Here is a 25733-nt window from a genome sequence, read left to right as displayed (position 1 = left end):
ACAGGATGGTTCTGATGGGCTACTTGTATGTGTTTCTGTTCTTGTATCATGATACACATGATACATACCTCTGCTGCGGCATGGTATATCGTGCATGCCGTGTGATATATCGTGCATGCCATGTGAAATATCATGCATGCCGTGTGATATATCGTGCATGCCGTGTGATATATCGTGCATGTCGCGATATATCGTGCTGAATCCTTACACTCCTACAGCAAACTGAAACCCCTAACATTATTATTTCATTATTTTTGAGTACCAGGGCTGTAGAGGACCCTGCCTAAATGTTGAAGCCTGATGCCTTTTCCATTTCTAAACAGAATTCTGTTCTGAATGTAGCTTCTGTGTGTTGTGTAATCAGTCCTCATTCCCAGCTTAGCCATTCAAGTGTAGAATCAGTGAAGAGGTACGACTGGCTATGTTGAATGTTGTTGCTCAGACTAATGACAGCAGCCTCCATACTGTACCCAGTGGATATTTATGAAGGCTGAAAATAATTGTTCGTGTTGTCTTGGAAACATGCTCTCCAAAATTACCCACCCTTGCTTAAATACAAAGACAGAAAACGTAAAAGATTTCTTCTTCTTCTTCTTCTTCTTCTTCTTCTTCTTCTTCTTCTTCTTCTTCTTCTTCTTCTTCAATGTAGGATATATATATATATATATATATATATATATATATATATATATATATATATATATGTGTGTGTGTATATATATATATATATATATATATATATATATATATATATATATATATATATATATATATATATATATATATATATATATATAACATAACTGTAATTACAACCATGTATATTGTAAATATAAAATAAAACCCGGAAGTGAGTAAAAATGGAATGCATCAGGACAGCGCACACACGACTGCTGTTTGGTTTGGTCTCAGAAGGGTGCTGGTTCATCTGCTTCGCTTGCTAGCAAGCTTCTTCCTGATGCCAGGTAGTGAGAAAGTGTTTACATGAGAGCACCTGAGTGTCGTCCCCGGGGCCTGCCTGGAGCCTCTGTGAGCTCCTGGGGAGAGCCTTGCATTCTGCCGGTTGAAACCGCAAGGACTGGATAGAATATGTAACTTTCACAGTTTTCCTCCACTTTTCCCATAGTTATAATACATGTTTCCCCTAGGACCCTGTGGGTTCCCATGTTGTTTTCGATTCTGCTTTACCATATTGTACCTCTCTGGGGTTTGTAGTGCTTACCAATGCTTACTGTGACAGGCAGCCCGGCTCTTTTGCATTGTGGTTAAGACGCTTGTTTGTGGTGTGCAGGGTCGCTGGTTAATATGTAAAACTCTTCACCATAACCCTATCCCTATCCCTAACACTAACCCTAACACTAACCATATCGATAACTCTAACCAACCCTAACATTAACCCAATCGCTAAGTCTAACCCTAACCCTAACCCTATCGCTAACCCTAACCCTAACCATATCGCTAACTCATAAACCTTACCCTTTTCTGATTTGTGTACTTCCATATATTGTGCAAAAAGACTTTACAATGATGTGTAAGTACACACCTATTTACTATGTAAATACACAGTAATTGTAGACACAGTGTAAAGTGCTACCAGAAAACAGAATACGAAGTCGAGTGTCCTTAACCTTCTGATTGGTCATTTGGGCCCCTTGTGGCTCATTTATGTCCCTTTAAAAGTCAGTTATAAGGATGCCTTGTAGTTTTCCACTGAGCTATCAATCTCCCTAGAAGCATCAATGTAGCAACACAAAGCATTTACTATGAAGCGCTTTGACACTCAAACACTCTTTTCTTTGTACTTGAAGTGCACAGCTGTCTGGGGTGTAGCTATCAGATGCAGTATATGATCAAAAGTTATCATTACAGGTGGTTAACCTTTTTGTTCTTCACAACCCCATTGATAAAGACTGAATGCGGACTTCAGTATATCAAGCCTGGACTGCAGATGCATGAGGAGGCTTTATAATCCACCAGGTTGCAGGTGGTTCAAATGGAATGCATTGTTCGAAGGGAGAATGTTTACTTTAATAGGAGTTAAGCTCCGGGTTTAAAAATAAAATAAAAAAACAACAAAAACAAAAACAAAAAAAAAACACTTATCCACTTAAACACTGTGAGTAAACTGCCTTTAATGAGTTGCCATGGTAATCAAACAAAGGGAAGAGGGGGTCTTCATTTCTCCATCTACAAATGTTGTCGTGGTAACAATATTGGCCTGGCATTTTCTTTTTCTTTTCAAATTGTCATTTAAATTCAGAGACAAGAAAAGCCAGTCTTCTTAACTGATTCGGGCTTGATCTAATTTAGGTTTACTAACACTTTGAATGTTTTCCCATGAGAGATAATGGCGCGGAAACAGGAATGACTAAGAATGGCAGCTTGTTAACCAGAGCTCAGTAAGTTATTTTTTAAAAAGGGCTTTGCAGTCTCTAGAGATTAAGAATCATGTAGTGTAGCAGCTGAAAAGTTGGTAACACTATACCTCTTCCTTATAAATACTGCCGAAGAATACTGCCATAAAAGCAAAGCAAAGTTGAGCAAGCCATTAAAGTGAAAGCATGGCAAAGCATAGGGAAGCTTGCTAAAGCACAGAGATTTGGCAACTCGGAAACAGTTGAGTTTATACACAACATCCATAAAGGATAAAGTATTTAGTTATATTATATATCTATATATATATACTATATATCTATATATATATAATATATATATATATAAGGATGGAGGCAATTACAATAGGCGCAGGACAGCTTCAGAAAAGCTTGTGTTGACACGTCTTACAACTGTTAAAAAATGTTGTAGTAGGTTGGGGTACTATACGCTAAAGTCATGCTGATTTCAGGTGACTCTTTTCAAACAGAAAAAGGTTGTATTTCTCTGCCGTACAAAAAAGAGACGCAGTCACCGTGACTTATGTCTCTACTGCGTGGCAGGGTGATCTAATTCCGATCTCTCAGCCAGGCGGTGACCCTTGACTCTGAAATATGAAGTATGAGGAGCACTTAGCTAGCAGCTGCTTGGTCTAATGCCTCTGCAAAACCAGGCTTGTGCTAATATGAGCCCTCGATTTTTATTCACAGTCCTCCCTACACACAAATAGGTTTAAATGTCAGTTCCTTGACTCTGCAGTCCTTCTAGTGGTGTAAAAAAAACATACCTGTGTAATGTTAGAAAGTGGTACGCTGTCACTTTGAAAGTGGTATGCTGTCAGATTTTGGTACAGGTGCAATCAATTGTGACATGATGTGTTTTCCAATTGTCAGACAGAGGCATCATTAATTATATTTTCATATTTTTATTAAAAATAATTAATTATTTTTTTTATAAACTTAAACAGGAAACAAGACAATCAATTTCTCTAAAAAGAAAAAAAAAACTATTCACGACGAACAAGACAAGACCAATGTATTGCAGATGATAAATATTTGCATACTATTTTATTAATGGTGGAAAAAATATGATCAAGTCAATTGTAAAAAGATGAAAAAGACCAAAAACAGCATAACGTACCAGATTTGAATGGGCATTATTTAGGCATGCGCGAGCAGGCGCAGTGCACTGCATACCTGAAAATAACACGACACTTGTACATGCACCATTGCATTATATGCAGCGTAAGTACAGTCATTGCTCATAGATTTATTTATCCTCTACAAGGATAGTGGTGCCATAATCAAACTGTAGCCACACAAAGACTGGACACCCATTACGTTTGTTGGTGGTATTGAGTTAGCATTGGTTCATAATAACAGACCAGAAACTGATCAGAAAGGTTTGCCTTTGTATGGATTTCATTGCTGCCGGGTTGTGTATTCTGGCTGCTTTGGAAAGTTGAAGCGCTCCAAGTTATTTTGGGAGAATTGCAAGTGTTTGTGGGAGGTATAAATCACGGGAGAGGTGAGCTCTCAACAGCAGAGGAAGGGAAAGGAAGGGAACCGCGAGACCAGGCAGCTGAGCTGTAAACCGACGGGCTATCGCTTCACAGAGGGGGCTTCTTGCATTTCTTTCAAAGAGCTTTGCTGTTATGTTTATTTAATGTTATTTTTCAGATATCTGGGTGGGATAGGTCCACCGTCTGACCCATAAAACCTCACGTGGTTTAACTGCGCTTCTGCAGTATAAACTCCTATGCTATTATGAGAAGCAGAGACAAATCGTCCATCAGCTTGCATCGGTTTCAGGTTTCGCGATGCCGGTCTTCATTTCAGGATGTCTTGTGACATAGTTTTCCTAATATGTAGGTGGCTGCATAAGCTCGATTAGATTGGCCTGTGCCAGTTATATAGGTAAGCATGTGACGGCAACAGTATTGAAGCGCGTCTGTGTTCGGGCAGTCCAGAGGGACACACCAACCTTCATTTTTGGTGCCGGGGAGGGCGGTCGCACACCCTGCCAAAGCCCCCCCCCCCCCCCCCCCCCCCCCGGCTCAACTACTGCCAATTTTTTTGTTACAGTGTTAGCGTGCACTGTGACATCTTTGGTGATAAAAAAAAAGAAGATGACACTTTGGCTGGTTGACAGATGTCACATGATCTGATACCACATGTTATTGATAAGCACTGGAAAGGCTGTCCATGCAGCACTAAGGGCTGTCGTTTAACTTCACTGCTAGTGCAGAATGTTAACTACTGTTCTTCCTCATTCCAAAAGGAGTTTTTTGTCCACTGTTGTAGCATGACAATGGGCTTTCCAATCGCTCCAGGCATTCCTTCATAAACACAAAGCTACCGGCTCTTAGAATTAAAGAGAAGGGATGCATTTTTTTCCTAGGCCTTGATTTACAGCAGCTTCCACAGAGGTTTCAAGCTCTCATCTGCTTGTTGGTTTCATGCCTTATTGTAGGTGTCAGTAGTACAAATCTGGTATGTTATTCTGTTTTCGTTTTTTTACATCATTGTTAATGTAATTTATCATCTATTTCCACCATCATCTGCAACACACTGGGTTTTATACATTTTTTATTATGTCTGCAACTTTGCGTTGGACCTCTCATTTTGTTTTGCTCGTCGTGAATAGTTGTTTTCTCGTTAGAGAAATTGATTGTCTGTTTCCAGTTTAAGTTTACAAATGGTACATGTACCTCTGTTTGACAATAGGAACACACCCATCAGATCGCAATAGATTGCACCTGCAGCAAAATCTGACAGCGTACCACTTTCAATGTGACAACATACCGCTTTCTGACATTACATGGGTCAAGTTTTGGTACACGTAACACATTCTGACGATGTACCACTTTCTAACACTACACCGGTTCTGGGATCCATTGTGATCCGACACAAATGAACTCCTGAACCACTCTGTATACATAATTACTCATTTTGAATGCAACAACACCATTTTTTCTGCTTTAATAAATGTTTATTTAATCGTGAAGTATGGAAAAAAAAATACAGCCCTAATTATGTTTCAAGAAAGACCTGCACGCCTCCTGGGTGTTCTATAGTGGAGCCTACAGAGTAAATAAAACAAATTCTAAATCAGGAAACTCAATGCTTTATAACTGGGGTAGGTCACGTCACTTGTCAGTAATGGTGCGTCACTAGTGGTGATAGAGGGTTAGGGTGAAGATGCCTCTGCTGCCCTTCACACAACGTAATTTATCCATATTTATTTTCTCCATTTTCAAACTTAACTTAATTACCTTGAAAATCCTGTTCACTGCTCCTTGCTTACAGGTCAATGTGCAGAGGTTTCTTTCAAACAACACATTTCTTTTGAGTTGTATAACTGGTCGAAATGTTAAATAACGTTTCTATATAAACGTTAAACAAATAAATAGAAGTAAGCCTTGTAAGTTAAATAAAATTAGAAATCAGTGTTCTTTAAGGGTATTTTAAAAGCGGCAGTTTAAGATTAATTGTAAGAGGCTTATAAGATTAAGTGTTGTCTCAAAATTACCAGTCCATAATGTGCAGAGCAAGCACGCAAATGCACATGAGTTTTCGGAACAGTGATTTTGCGGAGTGGCATTTTTTTTTTTTTTAATTTTCTCTTGTCGCTTCTACGGCGTATTGCTTCACTAGCTATGTATTCTAAATGACTTGCCAGTTCCCTTACAATTTCCAGTCCGGCCAGCCTAGCATTTGTATAGACAGCTGTCACTGTTAGCGCTGGGTTCCACCTCAGAGGCAGCACAGCAGTTTATCTGACAGACAGATTACCCACCCTGGTTTCTTTAATATAAAGGATTTTTTCATTCCCTAGCTTTGAGAGAAAAAAATCGAGCCATGTGTAATGGCGGAGCTGGAAAGGAACTAACTGTTGGATTGTAACTTTGACGCTCTCATTAAAGTCAGATCATAATGAATGCCACTGCAGGCACGTTCAGTAATAACGTTTGTCACCCACGTAATTGCATTCGGTTTTAACACACGTTTGTGCTTCATATCCCTTTTGTTTTATCCAATCCATCACTTGGGCGCATTCAAACGGCACGTTAGTTCTATGAATTAGCATAGAAATGGAATTAGAGTAGATCCTTGTATATTATTACAGCAGACTGCAGCGGCACGGATCCCATATTACTCAGTATGCTGTTGCTTTTAAATGACATTAGATAGTTACTTAAATCCCCAATTTGTGTTTCTTACGTTGCATCATTAGCATTAGCGCAGGGAGCTGCAGGTTTATTTCTCTTTTAATCAAGTGCGCTGCTGCTTAGTTTTGTGCATTAATGTCAGTATTCTTGAATTTAAAACAAGGTTTTATTAGGAGCTCAAACCACTGATAACAGTATTACCATACACTGTAAGGTTAGCATTATTACACAGTTCAGTGTGTTACTTGTTTAAAGAGACGAGGGATTCTATCCTTTATAATCCTCGATTTTAATACGTTTATTTTAAAAAATAGATATATGCTGCAGATCAGCCCAGGGGCAAATAGATGCACGAGTATGTAAAGCTCCGCGATGTAAAGTGAGATGCAATGAAAGATGTATGCAATAGCACTGACTCAGAGCTATAGAACAGAAAGCCTTTACTTCATCTGCTGCTGCTGCATCAGTATTTCAGGAATCCAGGTTATACCAGCTGGCACAAATTTGCCCACAAGCACAACAACTGTGTATTAAAATTGCTCGTCCCTTATAGAAGATCCCCCATAGTAAAAGCAAAGTGTAATAAAGCATAGTTAAATCACGGTACAGCACAGAGAGGTGTGGTAAAGTATATTAAAAAAAGAACAAAAAACATTGTAAACTATGATAAAAGTACAGAGGAAAAACTTCAAAACTGCTATGCAAATGTACTGTGGTAACCTTTTATAAGAGATCACATAGACAAAGATGTGCTTGTGTTAATCATTGACCTTCCCTGTATAGATACAATCAGTATATGCAAACTTGACTGTGTTTTTGGCAGGTCTTTCTCTTGCGCAAACGCATTTATATCTACAATTATGCATCACACACTCATATTTAAAAATGTACCACACTGTTTCTGTCACGTGCTTTCCCCGGGTTTTACTCTGCATTTCCCATAGCTTATCTTGGCTGGCCATGTTAATGACAGCTTTACCATACCTCGTTATTCTTTACAATGCTTGCCCATGCTTTGCCATGCTTGTGCTAGGCCTTATTGCACCTTGCTTTGTTTTTGGGACAGTTCCATCAGGGCCAATCTCTCCTGTTGAATGAAGGAGCCACCGTTCTCATTTAAGATTGGAATTTGAAGCCTCAAAGTTATGATCATGGCACTCCAGGCAGACACAGAGCTGCAGTTTCAAGGTATCAGGAGTATCCAATTATACTGCTCTTGACATTTGAAACTTCAGTGCTATGTCTAAGCCACTTACTTGAAAGACATTAATGAGACGCGTGACTTGTAAAGTTCGCACTAGTTATCAAATCCCATACGGGCAGATCTGTGCGCTTGACTCGATTGCTCATTTCCAAAAAATTTCCATCGCCTGCAAGCATGATGCCTCCAAAAGCATCTTAGCCAGGACACCTGCTTCCATGCACCTGCTCTTTCCTGACACTGGGATTTTTAAAGACTGCAATGCAGACAACTTAATACTCCATGCGTGACCAGGCAGTTATACCAGGTGCAATTCAAACCTGCGCGGCATCGCATTCTGTCTGCCTAGTGGGTAAACAATGCCCCTGACCAGAAGAGTGGTTGTCAAGGTAATGGATCTGGCTGCTGTGTTGCCTCAATCTAAGTTACATAACCTGAGTCCCTGGCTAGCGACTGCCACTGAGAGTTACGCAATGCAGAATTCTATGCGTCTGTTAGCTTCGCTCTGCGAGCAGCTGCAAAGGTGCTACCTGGCGAGCAGCTGTCAAAACACAAAGCCTCTGGCACTTTGCCCTCCGCGACCGCTCCTTGCCAGAAAGAGCCCCGTAGCTCCAATTGCTTATTGAGCTTAAGCGGATTTATCCGACATTTTATTCAATGTTGTACTGAACGTATTTAAAAGTCCATCTGGTATTCTTGAAAGCTTCCCCGGCCATTGAGTTTCTTTGTTATATAAAGCATTCCGTTCATCATCTTTAGCTGTCCAGATTCTTCAAGGGGGTTAATATAATAACTTTTTACCGGTAGATGCACCAAATTACAATTTAGGCACAAAAAAAAAAAAATAAAGATGATTTTGATTCTTGGCAGGTGGAATGTGCACACGTTATAATGTTTCTCTGTTGTTCAAGCGGTGCCTTTCTACATTGATTTGAATATCCCCGACAGGTGGAATGTGCACACGTTATAATGTTTCTCTGTTGTTCAAGCGGTGCCTTTCTACATTGATTTGAATATCCCCGACAGGTGGAATGTGCACACGTTATAATGTTTCTCTGTTGTTCAAGCGGTGCCTTTCTACATTGATTTGAATATCCCCTTCGGTCAGTCACACATTTTTTTTATTAAATGTTTTGACATTTTAAAACAGCTCGTGTGTGAACTCTGTGGAGTTCGAGAAGTTGCCCCGTCATAACTTTAAAAAAAACAAACAAAAAACGTATGCATTATAATATAGATAGAGTCAGGAAACTTAACGCGGTACCACTGAGCACACAGTGACTGAAGGACGGGTATGAAATGCAAGCTGTACACACTGCAGGTAGCCAATTATGCGCACTAAGCAAGCCGTACATGTCGTGTTCAGAACAGGCCTAAGGCTGAGGGCTAATTTGACAGATTTTTGACACAGGGGTAAATCATCGTGAAGTATTATTCAGTGGGAAATGTATTTGTTGTAGCAGGCGTACGAGGTGATTAGAAAGCAAGTTTACCACATGATCGCAACATATCACTGATGTGGTAAACTTACTGTCTGTCTAATCACCCTGCATTGCCTCTAGAGACTTTTTGCACAGCAGTGGGTGCGTTAGACACGTGACAAGAAGACGTGTCAGGTGGTGGTGCTGAGAGAGGATGAATGGAATTGCTCAGGTTACACGATGTTTCTAGGACGGTTTCTACAATTATCTCGCTGAGGGGGGAGGGACGGGGGGCATGTTAGGTATTGCTGTAGAGCTATATTTATACATCTGAGCACGAGAGACAGCAATCCCCACTGTGTGACTGACAGCCAGTGGCACAGCTAACAGCGATGGATTGCACAATACTAATAAACATACAAAAAAAAAAAAAAAAAAAAAAACAAACAAAAAAAAGGGCGGCCAGGTTTGCTATAATGCTATAAGAATGTCGAAATGGAAAAGCGGCAGTTCTCTACCTTTTCAGGACGGTGTCAGTGATGGCAAAAGTCCTGCCACAGTCACAACGAGGAAGCTCCAGATGTTTGACACAACACTTGTCAAACTCAATATTCTAAATGGATAGTTTTAGCAGGTTGTGTTGCGTAAGGATCATCCATGACTGTTAAACTCTTCATAATGCAACATCTAGAAAACCTCAAATAAATGTGTATCTTTAAAAACAATCCCGGGTTAAGGCCACCGCTACCGAACAGGCTGGAGATAATACAAAACAAAAAACAACAACAAACCCCCCCCCCAAAAAAAAAACACAAAAGCAGATCTTGCTTTGCACTCTGATCAAAAACACCGAGTTGGCAGGAGAAGAAAAAAATCCCCATTCATTTACACAATGGAAGTAAAAGGTGCAAAAGCCGGAGAAAGGTTCTAAATGACGCTAATTGCATGCTGTGAAGTCGGAGAGACATTTATAGCTCACCCCTGATAGAAGAACAGATTTCAGTGGTGGAAGCAGCAAGCAGAGAGAAGACAGATCTCAGCATTGCAAAACATTTAATTAACATCGCCTGGCAAAACTATTTTGGTAAGGTTTAAAGATGCATTGCGGCAATACATATTTAACCCTTACCAATAAGTTTTACGAGGCGATGTTAAGCAAATATTATTGCCCCTTAAATACATATATATATATATATATACAGGACTAAAAGCTGAAAAGCAATCTCTTCGTTATTCATGTAAATAATATCTGTGAAAAACAGCATTGCAATAAAAAAAAGCTATTTTAAATACAGTATGTATAATTGCAGACCTGAGTCCATTAATGTTTCTGACCATGCTCATAGGGAACTACTTTTTAGTACGGGAAGATATTTGTTTTAATGCAACGAAAGTCTGAAAAATAAATAACTTCATAGTTTTAAAAATCAATTTGTTTTGATTAATATTACTATTAATGCATTTTTTTCTATAAAATAATAATATTAAAACATTTCAGTGCATAATGTATTTCAGTGCACTCTTGCATGGCCTTGTACAGGTCTGGGTTCCAGTAATTTTGCATTGGACAAACGGTGATGAAATCATTTGACTTAACTATGTAGTTTAAACTTTGAGCATTGGATTAACTTGCATTGTAACAGACCCTAGCACAGTCGCTGTTGGTTTGTCAGGGCATCCCCGGTTCAAATCCCAGCTCAGTGGCGCTCTTCTCCCTCTCTTTCCTCTCACAGACAGTAACTTTCTGCTGGCTAACGGCCAGGTGCACCGCGGCTTCCCCATCGTGTACTGCTCGGATGGCTTCTGTGACCTCACGGGGTTTGTGCGCACGGAGGTCATGCAGAAGAACTGCACCTGTCGCTTCCTCTACGGGCCGGAGACCAGCGAGCTCGTCTCCCAGATGATCGAGAAGGCTCTGGAGGGGCGGCAGGAGTACCAGGCTGAGGTGCGTTTCTACAAGAAGAACGGTGAGTTTGACCACACCTCGGCAATCGTCACGTCAATGCAAAACCAGGCTTTGTAAAGGGGCAGCATGCCTGCACAAACTTCACTGACAGATTGGCTGTCAGATCGTTACTGTCACAGCTTGTCACATGTTCTAGATTGGATTCGTGGGTTTTTGGAATCACGGGAGAGTCATGAGATCACATGATTTACAGGAGACACAGCGCTTGCTTTTTGTATGCAAAGGATTCTGGTTAGATGGCGTTTCTCAAAAGCAAAAATGGATAGTCGAGAGGGGATGTTGTTGCATTAAAGAAAACATTTAAATACAAATTCTAGAGAATTTACAGTCAAAACATATAGAGCACATGTGCATTAAGTATTCTAATTGCATTATTATTCATACTTAAACATTCCAGTAAAAAAAAAAAAAAAAAAACATAAATAATACAAAAAAATAAAACATTGACCTTTTACTGCAGTATAGGTAACATAATGTTACAAAAGACAGCAAATAGATCATTACTGCCGAGGAAGGATGAGGCATTGGATGTGTTGCAGCTGCTAGCCCACAATGAACTGTATTGCATATACTTCAGCAATACACTTGACATGAGGCACAGGAAGTCTGATGCCGAACTACTCAGTTTTAATGCAGACCCTTGTATTGGGAGGGGGTGTACAATAAATGACTCGGGGCAAACATTGCTCTCAGCAAATTGTTAGCTGATGACCCTGACCCCCCCCCCCCCCCCCCCCCCACACACACACACACAGACACACAGATGCACACCACCTACTCTCCTCAGCGTTCCTATGGCAATATCGTCTTTAAGGTCATGGTTTCTGCTGCTAAGCTACTCTTGCATTACTGCACAAAGATGCATCCTGTGTTTTACCAGATTCGAGGTACAACCTTGAATAGTTGAATGTGATGGTTTTCTACTATAGGGTCTGCTTCAACTTTCCCTTGTAGGGATTAGCTGCGTCTGGAATTCATTATAGCATGGATTGGTACCACCTGGTAATGGCGTTCCCGAGATTACCCATAAAAATATAAGGTTAAGATAAGGGAAAGCAAGAAAGAAAGAAAGAAAGAAAGAAAGAAAGAAAGAAAGAAAGAAAGAGTAAAGCCAGTTTGGTTGTAACCTTTGGTTCCCTTGCTCTCTGCAGGGGCTCCCTTCTGGTGTTTGCTTGACATCATTCCCATTAAAAATGAAAAAGGAGAAGTGGTCCTCTTCCTGTTTTCCTTCAAAGATATCACAGAGAGCCGAGGGAAACCCAGCCACAGCGGCAGAAAGGATGGTAAGAGGCTCTCTAGACTCCCTGCTCAATGGTGATGTTCCACTGATTGTTCAGCAAGTCCATCCCAAATAATGTCAGCTATGTTACAAAGAGAAGAAGGCTGTGTGGTCCAATGGTTAAAGAAAAGGGCTTATAACCAGGAGGTCCCCGGTTCAAATTCTAGCTCGCTCACTGACTCACTGTGTGGGACCTTGAGCAAGTCACTTATCCTCCTTGTGTCCGTCTTTCGGGTGAGATGGTGTTGTGACTCTGCAGCTGATGCACATCTCACACATCCTGGTCTCTGTAAGTCATCTTGGATAAAGGCATTTGCTAAATAAACAAACAATTTCAAGGTACATGTTCAAATATTCCCTCAACACTTTTAGGATCTATTTTAATGATCTAATCAGTGACTGGTCTAAATACTGCCGCACTTTCACACTGCAGTAATCCAGTTTGGATTGATTGACCAGCTTATTAACACCAAGGAGGTTTATAAAAAGTAGGGTGGAGGGATTAAGATCTAAGAACAGTAAAATATGACATGGTTGCCACTGTGTTACCACTGTACCCGGCCTACCACAGCATCTGCCCTTGTGTTGTCATTTCCTGTTAAATAAATCTGGTTTGTTTTGTTTTGTTCAGAAGAGAAACGCAGGAGTAAAAAAAATGGAAATTCCCATTTGACGGCAGCACGGAGGCGAGGCCGAACAGTCCTGTATCACCTGACCAGTCAGTTCACAAAGAAGAACAAGAGCGACGTCAAACTGAACAACGTGAGTACTGAGCAATGGGATTGCAAAATGAGAAAAACTAAGAGAAAAAGCCAGTTTGCAAAAAAAGAACGGCTAAAAAAAATCATAGAATTGGGGGGGGGGACAACAAGAAAAAAATGCAGCTTTGATCTTAAAATAGGAAAACCAAGATAAGACAGTGACGAGAGGTGTGCATCGCATAATCCTGACGGAATTCATTCTGTGTATCCACTGGAACAAGACGTCTTGTTGATCATAAGACACTCATTGTGAATCGCCTGCCCATTAAGAAGTATCGCATTCCCAGTGTGATCGGAAAGTCAGACAGCCTCAGAGAATTCCTTGGTGTTTTTAATGATTCTCAAAATGTCTGAAACCTGTCAGAATTCAGGGAAAATGTACAGTAGGAGTAAGGGCACGTCACATGAGTGTAGGTCAGGAAAGCTGAGTACGGTTTGAGGCTGCTTATAAGTATGGCTGTATTTTTTATTTTTTTTTTGCATTTATCACGGATTGCAAAATTTCAGTAAAATGTGTTGTACAGTAACTATAGAGAATTTTTTTTTTAATGGGACAATGTTGATAAATATTATGTTTAATTTTGAAATATTTATTTTTAGACAGTGATGTGCCATGAAAAGCTTGTAAGGCAGCAGTGTTTTAAAAGCTGGTTGGACAATGAAAAGTCAGTTTATGGCCTTAGTAGTGCCCCGGATGAGAGGATTTTAAAACACAGAACAGCGGAAGTTGATTGTCATTGGTTGGTACTCAATCATAATTCTTATTGAATGCTTTAATGAATGAATTGATTTAATACCTGCCAATAAGTCCTTCTTAAAGGCAATTTTGAGTATGAGCACAAGGTTTTTCACAACCCTAATTATTACTATTATTATTATTATTATTATTATTATTATTATTATTATTATTATTATTATTATTATCAATGTCATTAGGGTATAAGACTTTTATAAAAATATCAGATATAGTATAATATATCTATATATAATAGATATATATATTATATGTATATTTTGCTTTGAGATTTTATAAATAGACCATAAACCAAGATAATCCAATGTATTGTGCTTAGAGCTGAAATATTTCCGGATATTTTTAGGAGCTCCTTCTGTATGGAGTTTGTTTCTGTTTTACCCGTCTGCTCCACTGCAGCATGGATCTGTTCCCATATTGAACAGATGGCAGCATGTTTCCATCAAACCAATTGTCAAGTCAAAATTGCTTGGGATTTAAGTCAATGAAAAATACTTTAAGAAGTATCCAGATCTTTAATAAAAAAAAAAAAATCTATCCATGTAACCTTGAGTGAACCAGTAAACACTTCCAGGGATCGGTAGAGATGAGCGCCCTACCTATAGTTCATGTATGGAATCCTTGTTGGAAGCTAGGTTGCCACGGCACTCTGGGCTAATGCACTTGCCTCAGCGATCACCACCACCAAGTGACTTGCCTTTGCTGGTCTCAACAGTCCCATATTCCACATCACATAACTACATTTTTGCAAATTTGTTTCTGCTTGTGAGAGGCTAAGGGATGCATGGCAGGGATGGTGGTTTGGGTCAAGATTATGTGGTGTAGTGTTGGTGCTTGGTGCCTGGTTATAACCATTGCAGATCAATGCAGTAAATGGTTTAAATACAGACAGTGCATCTTGTGAAAGAGCAGGGAATTCTAGAGCTTAGTATAATGTATCCAATCTTCCAGTTGAATCTTTGTCATGTCTTCAGGTTATTTTAGCTGTTTAATAGTTATTGAATAAGGCGAGTGCTTTGTAAATGCATGGTATAATAAACTGTTACAGTGAGTGCCGCTATTGTCTTTCACCCTTTCATAAGAAAGAAAGAAACAAAAAAAGAAAGAATGGATGAATGAATGAATGAATGAATGAAAGAAATAATGAATGAATGAATGAATGAATGAATGAATGAAAGATAGAATGAAAGGGATTACTGGTACTTAGGAAAATTTGATTTCACATCAACAGCTTTTGTGTTTGATGTCTCAGAGGTCAGGTGTAAGGCTTTATGCACGGGGCTAGTAAAGGCATACCAGCTACCGTTGACAGCTCTCAATGACAGCCCAATCTAGTATTATCCATCCAGCAGGGCTCCACACAGGCACTGGCAGACTGGAGGAAACTGCCGGGGGATTCAAAATGTTTCAGACAAGTTACAGAACCTTACAGTTCAAATCATTTTTTTCTAACCCATCAAACCTGAGACAGATTGCTACCCTGGCTCTCTTCCCACAGTTTCACATCTGAGAACTGTTACCCCGGTAACTGACTTTTTTTTTTTTAACCATTTTGTTATTATCTTGTAAAATAAAATAAAATAAATAAATAACCCTGAGAGGTTCAAGCAAATTGGAATACATGTTTCTGTAATGATGTAACCTACTGCACTGCACTTGCACAGCACTGTACTGCACTGCGCTGCACTGTGCTGTGCTGCGCCATGCTTTACTGCACTGTACCGCGCTGTACTGCTCTGCGATGTACTGTACTGCGCTGTACTGTACTGCGCTGCACGGCACTGCACTGCACTGCACTGTGCCGCACTGTACTGTGCTGCACTGTACTGCGCTGTGTTGTACCGCACTGTGCTGCGCTGTGCTGCACTGTGCTGTACTGTGCTGCGCTGTGCTGAACTGCACTGCACTGTACTGTGCCGCACTGTACCGCACTGTGCTGCGCTGCACTGTACTGCGCTGCACTGCGCTGCACTGTGCTGCGCTGCACAGCGCCGTGCTGCACTGCACTGCGCCACACTGTACAGCGCTCCGCTGCTCTGTACTGTGCTGTGCCATGCTGCACTGCGCTGCGTTGTACTGCACTGCGCTATACTGTGTACTGTACTATACTGCACTGCACTGTACTGTACTGCGCTATACTGCACTGCACTGTACTTTATTGTATGATCCCCTCTAGACAGTTTTAAAGTCGGTACAGCAAGTAGATGGAAAGGGCATAAATAAAAGCTGATTAAAAGTTTAGAACAGATGGTAGGAAGCACTGTTTTACATAGAGTTAGAAATGCATGAAGAAGCCAACTGGGATCATTTAAAACAAAGACTAGATTCTGTGCTTTTAAGTGAGTCACCCCCCCAAGAGCAGAGAAAAGTGGGCTAACGAGGAACAAGCCTTGCCAAATGACCTTTTCTCATTCCCAAACTTTTCTTATGTTCTTATGTTCAAAGCTTATCACGAAATACCCATCGCGTACTGCACAGGATGGGGGAAAGTCTGACTTCAGATATCTATGTCACTTCCCTTTAAGCAGGCACAATCAACAAATTCTTTCAACCAAATAATAAATACAACAAATGGTTTTGTGTTCAGTTATTCCAAGTAGGTAGAAGGAGATCTGAAAAAAAAATATCTCTAGTAATTGGTAGTTCTGAAAAATGGATTAACTTCAGACATCAAAGGATGTGTTTCAGACTAATTGCATCATTGCAAGGACTGGGGGTAATTGCACCTTTTCTGGAGTGTGCTGGGATCATTGCCAAGCTCCTGAATACTTCACCAAACGCGTAACTCGCTCTGAATATAACAGCCTTCCAAGTACAGTCAGTCTATAAAAGGGTTGCTGCGGGGGCTAGAGAAAGCCACACTCATGGCTGTTCATACGACTGCTGATTAACTCAAAACTAAAACGGTCTGCGAAATGAATGACAACCAGTTCCTGCTATTGAGCTTGGCTTAATTCAAAGAGCCTGGCTTGGTTTTGAGGTACATTGCTCCCCAAGGTCATGTAAATAATCAAGGATGCAAGCAGCACAGTTTTTTTTAACAGAATAGTTGGGTTCCTTGTGTCTGTGACCTCACCAGTCTGTGACATGCTGTCCTACTCACAAATGAATGAGTAATGTCCCACATTTCAAGCATAGAGTCCCACATGTTCACATGATGGCAATTAACCTCCTCTGCATGCAAACGCAAGGCAAAATACAACTCATAAGTTACAAAACATTGTCAACAGTGAGAAAATGTGTGTGAAAATGGTAACGGCGTACAGGCTGGTTGGATGTTAATCCAGGCCAGAAGGCAGTATGGAGTCCAGACACAGATTGTGGGGAGAAGCACAGAGCACATTTATTTTGTTATTCAAATGCTTCCGATTATCCATAGCCTGGTTCCACAGTTCCATTCTAGAACGTACCTGTCCCAGTGTTGGGCTCTTCTATTATTAACCCACGTTACTCCTTGTAAAAAAAGTGCTTCCTACCTTCTGTTCTAAACTTTGCTCTGCTTCCATTTATTCCCTCTTGTTCTGCACTCTGTGCTAACTTGGGTGTCTTGGGTTAACTTTATCAAGACTGTCTATGATTTTAAAAACTTCAATCAAGTCCCATCTTTCCCTTCTTTTTTCTAGATGTACTGTAGTCTGAACCTTCCTCATCATGACCCAAGTTCAAACATCTCTCCAAAGTACAGTACCTCCAAAAAAACGCACCAAAATAAAAAATACTGTCATGATCTGTTTTGGTCTCACCCTAAGCATGATGGCAAATATTTCAGGTTTGATTGGCAATGCCGGAATCTTAGTTTGCAGCCGGCTTTCAGGTTTCTTAAAAGGGATCCAGAGAAACAACTGAACTGCGTTTGGCCTTTATCCTAATTGTGAACCATGAATATCTGAACTTTCTTGTTAATTGGACAGCCACCCTCATGGCTTTCAGAGAAGATCAAGCGCTGGACATTTCAAACTGCCAGACTCACACAGCATTATATTCTTTCTAATCATTGGGAAAGGTTTTGAAAAACGTAAAGGACACATCACAAAGTGGGAGATGGCTCACACTAAACAACCCTTTCTTCTCACCCCCTACTAGCATTGTCTGTCTTGGATTGAGTGTTTTGAGGTTAGCGATGGCACAATTAAACACATTCAGATTCAAATTGAAATGTCAGATTTCAGTCTCAAGCACTGGGCTCTACTGTAGTTTTCATTGTGCTGTAACAATGAGGCATGATTTATTTATTGAGGTCGAATGAGTGATGTTTTATTCACGCTTTCTCTAATTAAACATGTGTCATATTTCCAGGGCATTTTGCCTGTTAAATATCCAGCTTAGTTTTACTGGAAGGTAAAGACACCCTAAGAGCCAGAGATTATGATGTTGTTAGGTGGATTTCGCTTTGAATAAAATAAAGATTTTCCCCCAGGTCTGCCCTCAACCAGAACAATTAGAAAAACACCACTGGGATCCTAATACATTCCCCGATCCTGTCTAAATAATCTAATATACAATGTTATAGATATTGAGACTTCAGTTAGATTGCTTAGGATTGATGTACAAATCCAAACGTTGTGGCTCACGCCTTCCTCGTAATGAAATTGATAAGGAACGTCCCGTTGCTCTGCAGGCAGTGTTTGAGAACAAGCCCTCCATCCCAGAGTACAAGGTGGCAGCCGTGCAGAAGTCCCGCTTCATCCTCCTCCACTACAGCATCTTCAAGGCGCTGTGGGACTGGCTGATCCTGCTGGCCACCTTCTACGTGGCGGTCACCGTCCCCTACAACGTCTGCTTCACCGCCTACAATGACTGTGACACGGCCTCCCGGAGCACCATCGTCACTGACATCGCTGTGGAAATGCTCTTCATCCTTGGTCAGTAGCCAAAGGCTCTAGAAGTTACTCTCTTCGTTAGGATCTAGAAGTTTTCAATATACAGTATGCATCTGGAACAGTATACACTACCTGGGTGTTTGAGGACTACAGGGCAAGCAAGGTGTTGTGTTTCCTCTATGTCTATAGGGCCCCAGAAGGACTGTTTTTAAGGAATGTTTAGTTAAGGACGTTTTTTTTAAAGTGTGTTTTAATTCATTGGTTTGTCAGTTTCCAAAACCTTTTTTAAAACTGTTTCAGAAAGGGTTAGAAGTGTATTCTCATTTTTCACAGTCACTGTTTAAGATAATGTTATTATACCTTGAAACAGCTCCATTACGGACCCAATACATTTCTTCCAAAGCCATAGAGAATCTCATAAGGCTATTAAAACCCAACAGTATTTATTTTTACCTTATCTTTCAAGAACCTTTACAGGAGCTATCTCAATCATCTATAGGGAACCTCAATCTTTTATCCATTCTTGTTGTAACTCCCTACCAAGTTGACCAAATAGTAAGCTGTGAAATTAATTCCCAAATCCAACAAGAGTATCCAGACTTCTCTTTGGGAATGCAGATACCATACTCATCAAGCAAGATTTGTATGAACACCAAAAGAATGACCCAATATGTATATCTAATGGTCTCATGATCTTCACATAGTGTTACCTGGGATTGTCAGTGTTTGAAGGAGATGAATGCTTTGTTGACTAGGGGCAATTTGTATCAAACAGATATAATTCTGAACTTCCGGACAACCTACGTGAGTCAGTCTGGTCAAGTGGTCTATGACCCTCGGTCCATCTGTATCCACTACGCGGCCACGTGGTTTTTCGTGGATCTCATAGCCGCCTTGCCCTTCGACCTTCTTTACGCTTTTAACATCACCGTGGTAGGTACTATTCTTTTTTTCCTCTTCTCTTTTCTATGCAGCAGTTTTGAATAATTTTACAATGAGGAGCTGACCGGGGTCCTGAAATTCAAGGTCTCTCTGACTAGAGTTATACAAGGTCCTGAACTCAGGGTTTGTTTTAAAAAGACAGAAAGAAATAAAGTGCCTCTGATAAAAGCCCAGTAAATTATGTTAAGGGTTTAGTACAATGTCTTCAGTTTTCTAATTGAAACATTGTCATTTGATTTTTTAAGGTTATTCATTTGATTTTTTAAGGTTATTTTAGCATTTCTAAATTTAGCATTCAATTTAGAAAGAAAGAAAGAAAGAAAGAAAGAAAGAAAGAAAGAAAGAAAGAAAGAAAGAAAGAAAGCTTTTTCTATTTATTATTATTATTATTATTATTATTATTATTATTATTATTATTATTATTATTATTATTATTATTATTTGTTATTAGTTAGTTGTAGTGGTAGGGGTATTAGTACCACAAAGCGATCTTTTAAAGATGTAATCCTCTGACATGTTTTTTTTAAATCAAACTGTACACATAAGGCTGTGATTCCATCCTAGGGTGTTCTTTGCTCTTGTGGTTCATCAAGCCCCTTGATGGAATGTCACCCTTACTATGTGTGGTTCTAAGCCCCCGTTCCCCCTCTGCAGACCACCCTTGTTCACCTGCTGAAGACGGTCCGTCTGCTGCGTCTCCTGAGGCTGCTCCAGAAGCTGGACCGCTACTCCCAGTACAGCGCCATGGTGCTCACCCTGCTCATGTCCATGTTCGCCCTGCTGGCTCACTGGATGGCGTGCATCTGGTACGTGATTGGACGAAAGGAGATGGAGAACCATGACCCAGCCACCTGGGAGATTGGTGAGTGCCCTGGCAGGAGGTGGGGGATTAATCCCAGCTTGAGGAAAGCAAGGCGTTCAGACTTGCTGGCATGTCGGGTGTCACTCAAAAAGGTTTGCAGCTGCTGCCTAAGGAAACGCTCTGACAGTCCTGTTTGTTTTCTTGATGGGAGACATGCTGGTTACTAGAATATCTTGTCATTAAAGACTGACTGCTTTCAGGATTCTGTAGGGGGCTTGCTCACTTACACTTGAATGTGAAAGGGGATTTCAGAGGAGCTGAACTTGTGAGTCAGAAACAGTATCAGGGATTAGTCAGTATTCATGCAAATAAAAAAATCTGAGCTGCGCACGTTTTCTCTGAAAGGTATATAACAATTTGAAAGGTACAAAATCACTAAAGACACAACCTGGAACAATTTAATAAAAAAAACAAAAAAGAAATGACTCCCTGTTAGCTACACAGAGCACATTTCAGAATAGAAGATGCGCTAACTGAATTAATCACATATTGTATTAGAAATTGCCATTTTCTATTCACCCAAAGCAATTTCATTGAATCGAGCACTTTTTGTGAACAGAAAAAAGAGGTGTGCAAACTTGCTTGAGGGTAAACCTGAGATAAAATGAGTTTTGTTGTCTTATTAACTTTGATTGGCTTAGCCTTTATAATTGCTATAAAAGTTTACAGAGTTAGTAATTGCATAGAATTGCAGCATTCTCCCCACATTGTATAATTATAAACTGGCACTTCATATTCAAACATAAAATGCTGGGGACTTCTTTGGATATCTCCCATTGTTAATGGAACAGTATGTAGGTCAGACAAGATAATTAAACCCAATTTGTCGCTAGCTGTTTATCTGCTACTGAGAAGCGCTAATTATACCTGTAGCCAGCTGTTCTTATGCATTGACACTTTGTACCATTTTATGTGACGATGCCTTAGTGCAATTTTTATTCTAATTAACTGAATACGTGATGTGTACCATGCATCACTGTAACGAGATTCTGTACCCTGCCATTCAATACAGCGACCGGCAGTGTTAAAAAAACATATCTATGGCCCTATTCACAACGTTATTGACATTTAAGCAAGCTTGTTCATGAAACTGTTCAAGACTGCCACCAACAGATAATCTGTCATTTTAAGATTATAATCTGCATCCAGATTGTTACGTACATGACTGAATTCCATGAATTATATCTGCTCACCGCACACCTCCTACACAGAAGGACATAAGCGAACTGCAGGTGTAACAGGCAGTGTTGTGTGATGCAGTGTCGTTACGGATTCTGTCCCCTGTCAGTGGTTAAAAGCTCTTAAAACCTACCACCTATATATATATATATATATATATATATATATATATATATATATATATATATATATATATATATATATAATATATATATATATATATATATATACGTTTTGCAGTTTTTTGCCCCCTGTATGCACATTGTGTTCTGAGGCAGAAGGGATTTTTTTTCTGCCCATTGCTTCATGTTATTCCTGTCTGTTCTCCAGGTTGGCTTCATGAACTGGGGAAGCGTCTTGAATCTCCCTACACCAATAACTCGCTGATGGGCGGCCCATCCATTCGGAGCGCTTACATCGCCTCTCTCTACTTCACCCTCAGCAGTCTCACCAGCGTGGGCTTCGGGAACGTCTGTGCAAACACAGACGCAGAGAAGATCTTCTCCATCTGCACTATGCTCATAGGAGGTAAGGCTCGGAATTAGTGGTCCTTAAATAATGTAAGCAGCACAGATGCTTTCCAGTTTTATAGGTCAGACCCTGTCTAGGAGCCGGATCAGTGAGGATTTGTCACACTTGGATTTCATGTACTATGACAAAAATGTACCTGTAATGTATCTATAATGTATCTATAATGTATCTATAATGTAATTTATTCAACAGGGTTCATTAAAGGAACATGACCCATTTTGGTTTTGAATGCAGGCTTAATTAGACAGATGAGCTTAATGCATGCTTTTTGTACAGGAAGCTTACAAGTAAGGCTCATGGGAAAACCTGGAATGGAAACTCCTTAAAGGGTTCCCAGTACGATCCTTAAATCTAAGTCAACGGATGTTAAGGATGAATTACCAACGGATAAGAACCACTTCAAAAATAGTAGACATGTCCAGCACTGTGGTTCAGTCACCTCTCTCCCTCTCCCTCTCCTCTGCTCAGCTCTGATGCACGCCGTGGTCTTTGGGAACGTGACCGCGATTATCCAGCGCATGTACTCCCGCCGCTCGCTGTATCACACGCGCATGAAGGACCTGAAAGACTTCATCAGGGTCCACCGTCTGCCACAGCAGCTCAAACAGAGGATGCTGGAGTACTTCCAGACCACCTGGTCTGTCAACAACGGCATTGATGCCAATGAGGTACAATAGAGAAAGAGAGAGGCACTCAGCTGTGTTCAGCATTCACTGGAGCAGCACGACACAGTCCGTCGTTAGGTACAAATGGGTTCATATAGGGTTGTAGAACGGCAAGCTTTATGGCAGAATTTCTATACGAGTGTCAAGATAACCCACACACAGTTAACCATCCTATAACTATTATATACAGCTTTACTATTAATGCGCAAGTTAAGAATCCAGCTGTATTTGTTTTCTAATCATTACCAGCCTTTATTAAGTCCACTGTCAGTTTCATTGAAAGAGAGGGAAAAGGTTGACCAAGAGAATACTGTTAAGTGGCTGAGTTAGCGACTGATGGTGATGTGAACGGTTTTGACTTTGCAGTGGAATGGAATTCTGTTCAAGGTGACTCAGGTGTGATTTTTTTTTTTTAAAGCAGGTGACGTCAACACTGGAGAATAAAGCATGGTACAAACTGAAAGCGGCATTTTTGTGCGACAATATTGTGCGACTGTAGGTTGCATCACCTCAGGGAATGCCCATCTGAATGCATACTGTGAGGAAGTGTGAGGTGTTTAATCAACAAAGGGAGAATTACTGTTTGGGAGAGGGTTTGAAGTCATGTTCTCGCTTGCTCTCTCTCTCTCTCCCTCTCTCTCTCTCTCTCTCTCTCTCTCTTGCATGCTGCAGCTCTTGCATGACTTCCCAGACGAGCTGCGCGCAGACATCGCCATGCACCTGAACAAAGACATCCTGCAGCTGCCTTTGTTTGAGTCGGCGAGCCGAGGCTGCCTGCGCTCCCTCTCCCTGCACATCAAGACCTCGTTCTGCGCACCCGGGGAGTATCTCATCCGGCAAGGCGACGCTTTGCAGGCCAACTACTTTGTGTGCTCCGGCTCTCTGGAAGTGCTCAAGGACAACATGGTCTTAGCCATTCTCGGTAAGGCATGCTCCTGATTCGATTCTTTGCTTTCTTTGAATGCATGCAAAAAAAAAATAGATTTAATTACAGATGAGTGAATGCAGAATGAATGGGATGGGACATGCATTACCCAATTGAACCCCCATTGCTTAATGTTTCAGTAATCCCTGAATATCTTTAATAACTAGCCCAGTCCCTCTCACAAATATTAATAATCTACTACCAACTCAGAACCGATATTGGCAGACATACTGCCAGTTCACATGAGAGGAAGATTCAGATAACAGCACCGCGATAACTTAATAGACCCAGAGTATGTGGAACTGGATGCAGAGTATGTGGATGTGCAAGTGAGCTACTTAACTAGTATGTAAAAGAGCCAGGCTCATCCGTATTGGTGGTTATAGAGCGTCTAACCTCGTCTCGCTGACAAGGGTCACAATCCGTAATGGGAAAGCATCATACAACACAGTGCATTACATACCCATAACTACAGGGGGCGATGTTAATCATCTAAAGCGTGACTGATCTGGATTCAGCCTTCCTTTAACTATATTGTAATCTCCCCCAGGGGATATTTATCAATGCTACTAAAAGCTACAATGCTACTTTTTGCCTCCTTCTCTGCTCCTACCAGGCAAAGGTGATCTGATTGGCGCGGATCTGCCCTGTAAGGAGCAGGTGATCAAGACCAACGCAGACGTCAAGGCGCTTACCTACTGCGACCTGCAGTACATCAGCGTGCGGGCGCTGAGAGAGGTGCTGGAGCTGTACCCTGAGTATGCCAGCAAGTTCACCGGAGACATCCATCATAACCTGACATATAACCTGCGGGAGGGCAGCGAGGCTGAGGTGAGAGAGAGAGTAAGAGAGAGAGAAAGAGCAAGAGAGAGAGAGAGGGGAGGGAGAGCGAGAGCAAGAGAGAGCGAGAGAGTGAGAGAGAGAGAAAGAGAGAGAGAGAGAGAGAGAGCGAGAGAGAGAGAGAGAGAGTGAGAGAGCGAGAGAGTGAGAGAGAGAGCAAGAGAGAGAGAGAGAGAGAGAGAGAGAGAGAGAGAGAGAGAGAGAGAGAGAGAGAGAGAGGGAGAGAGAGAGAGAGAGAGAGAGAGAGGGAGGGAGGGAGAGCGAGAGAGAGAGAGAGGGAGGGAAGGAGGGAGAGAGAGTGAGAGGAAGAGAGAGTGAGAGAATGAGAGAGAGAGAGAGAGAGAGAGAGAGAGAGAGAGAGAGAGAGAGAGAGAGAGAGAGAGAGAGAGAGGCTCAGGAGCACCACATCAGCAGCGCTGAATTGTCTCAGGGCCCTTCCACTCCTTGTCTTTGTTCCAACCCTGTTCTAAATTGTTCTATTCCAATGAAATCTCCATCCAGCCCCTGAAATAGGTAATTATCTCATTGTAGCTGTTGAGTGGAGTGGCCCTCCAAGCCCGTGATTGGACCCTCCGTCTAGTTGTTCAAATCACATTTGAAGACGTCAATTAAAAATGTATGCCATCGAATTTAGTCGTCTAAAGGTCTTAGGCATAAAACTGAAGCGTCGTGCATCAAGGTATTCAGCTGTGTTTACAGTACCTCGATGTGACATACAGAAACCTTTGAAGCTTCTATCAATGCTATGAAATCAAATGTATCAAGGATAAGACCTAATTACAGACCAACTGTAATTATCACACACGTCCTTTCAATTAACACAGGCATGATATACTCTGTGCATTAAGACAAATAAGCAAAATGAACAGAGTATACACAGTTTCTAATCTAAATGGTAGGTCCACAGATTGCGGAAAGGGCTTTGGTACAATAGCATCTAAACAAAAGCTTTGCAAAGTGGTTCAACCAGGACACCTGTGATTGTAGGAAACAGAATTCTGTATTCTATCTTGCATACAGTCAAGTCTTACGCATACCATCAT

General features: G+C 40.9%; 1 protein-coding gene across 1 annotated transcript in view; it reads left to right on the top strand.

The window, feature by feature from the left end:
- Positions 1-25733, top strand: part of LOC121324056 (potassium voltage-gated channel subfamily H member 4-like) — a 38797-nt gene that overhangs the window by 5731 nt on the left and 7333 nt on the right. Inside the window, exons 2-11 of the mRNA XM_041265472.1 lie at positions 10900-11133; positions 12284-12415; positions 13043-13173; positions 18545-18788; positions 19522-19679; positions 20343-20550; positions 22060-22257; positions 22729-22928; positions 23598-23847; positions 24467-24681. Coding sequence (XP_041121406.1) covers positions 10900-11133; positions 12284-12415; positions 13043-13173; positions 18545-18788; positions 19522-19679; positions 20343-20550; positions 22060-22257; positions 22729-22928; positions 23598-23847; positions 24467-24681 — 1970 coding nt within the window. The remainder of the gene's footprint in view (positions 1-10899; positions 11134-12283; positions 12416-13042; positions 13174-18544; positions 18789-19521; positions 19680-20342; positions 20551-22059; positions 22258-22728; positions 22929-23597; positions 23848-24466; positions 24682-25733) is intronic.

Source organism: Polyodon spathula, chromosome 12 (assembly GCF_017654505.1).
Source record: "Polyodon spathula isolate WHYD16114869_AA chromosome 12, ASM1765450v1, whole genome shotgun sequence".
Classification (NCBI taxonomy): domain Eukaryota; kingdom Metazoa; phylum Chordata; class Actinopteri; order Acipenseriformes; family Polyodontidae; genus Polyodon; species Polyodon spathula.
The sequence above is the reverse complement of the archived record's forward strand: the minus strand, read 5'-3'. Positions and strand labels throughout refer to the sequence as shown.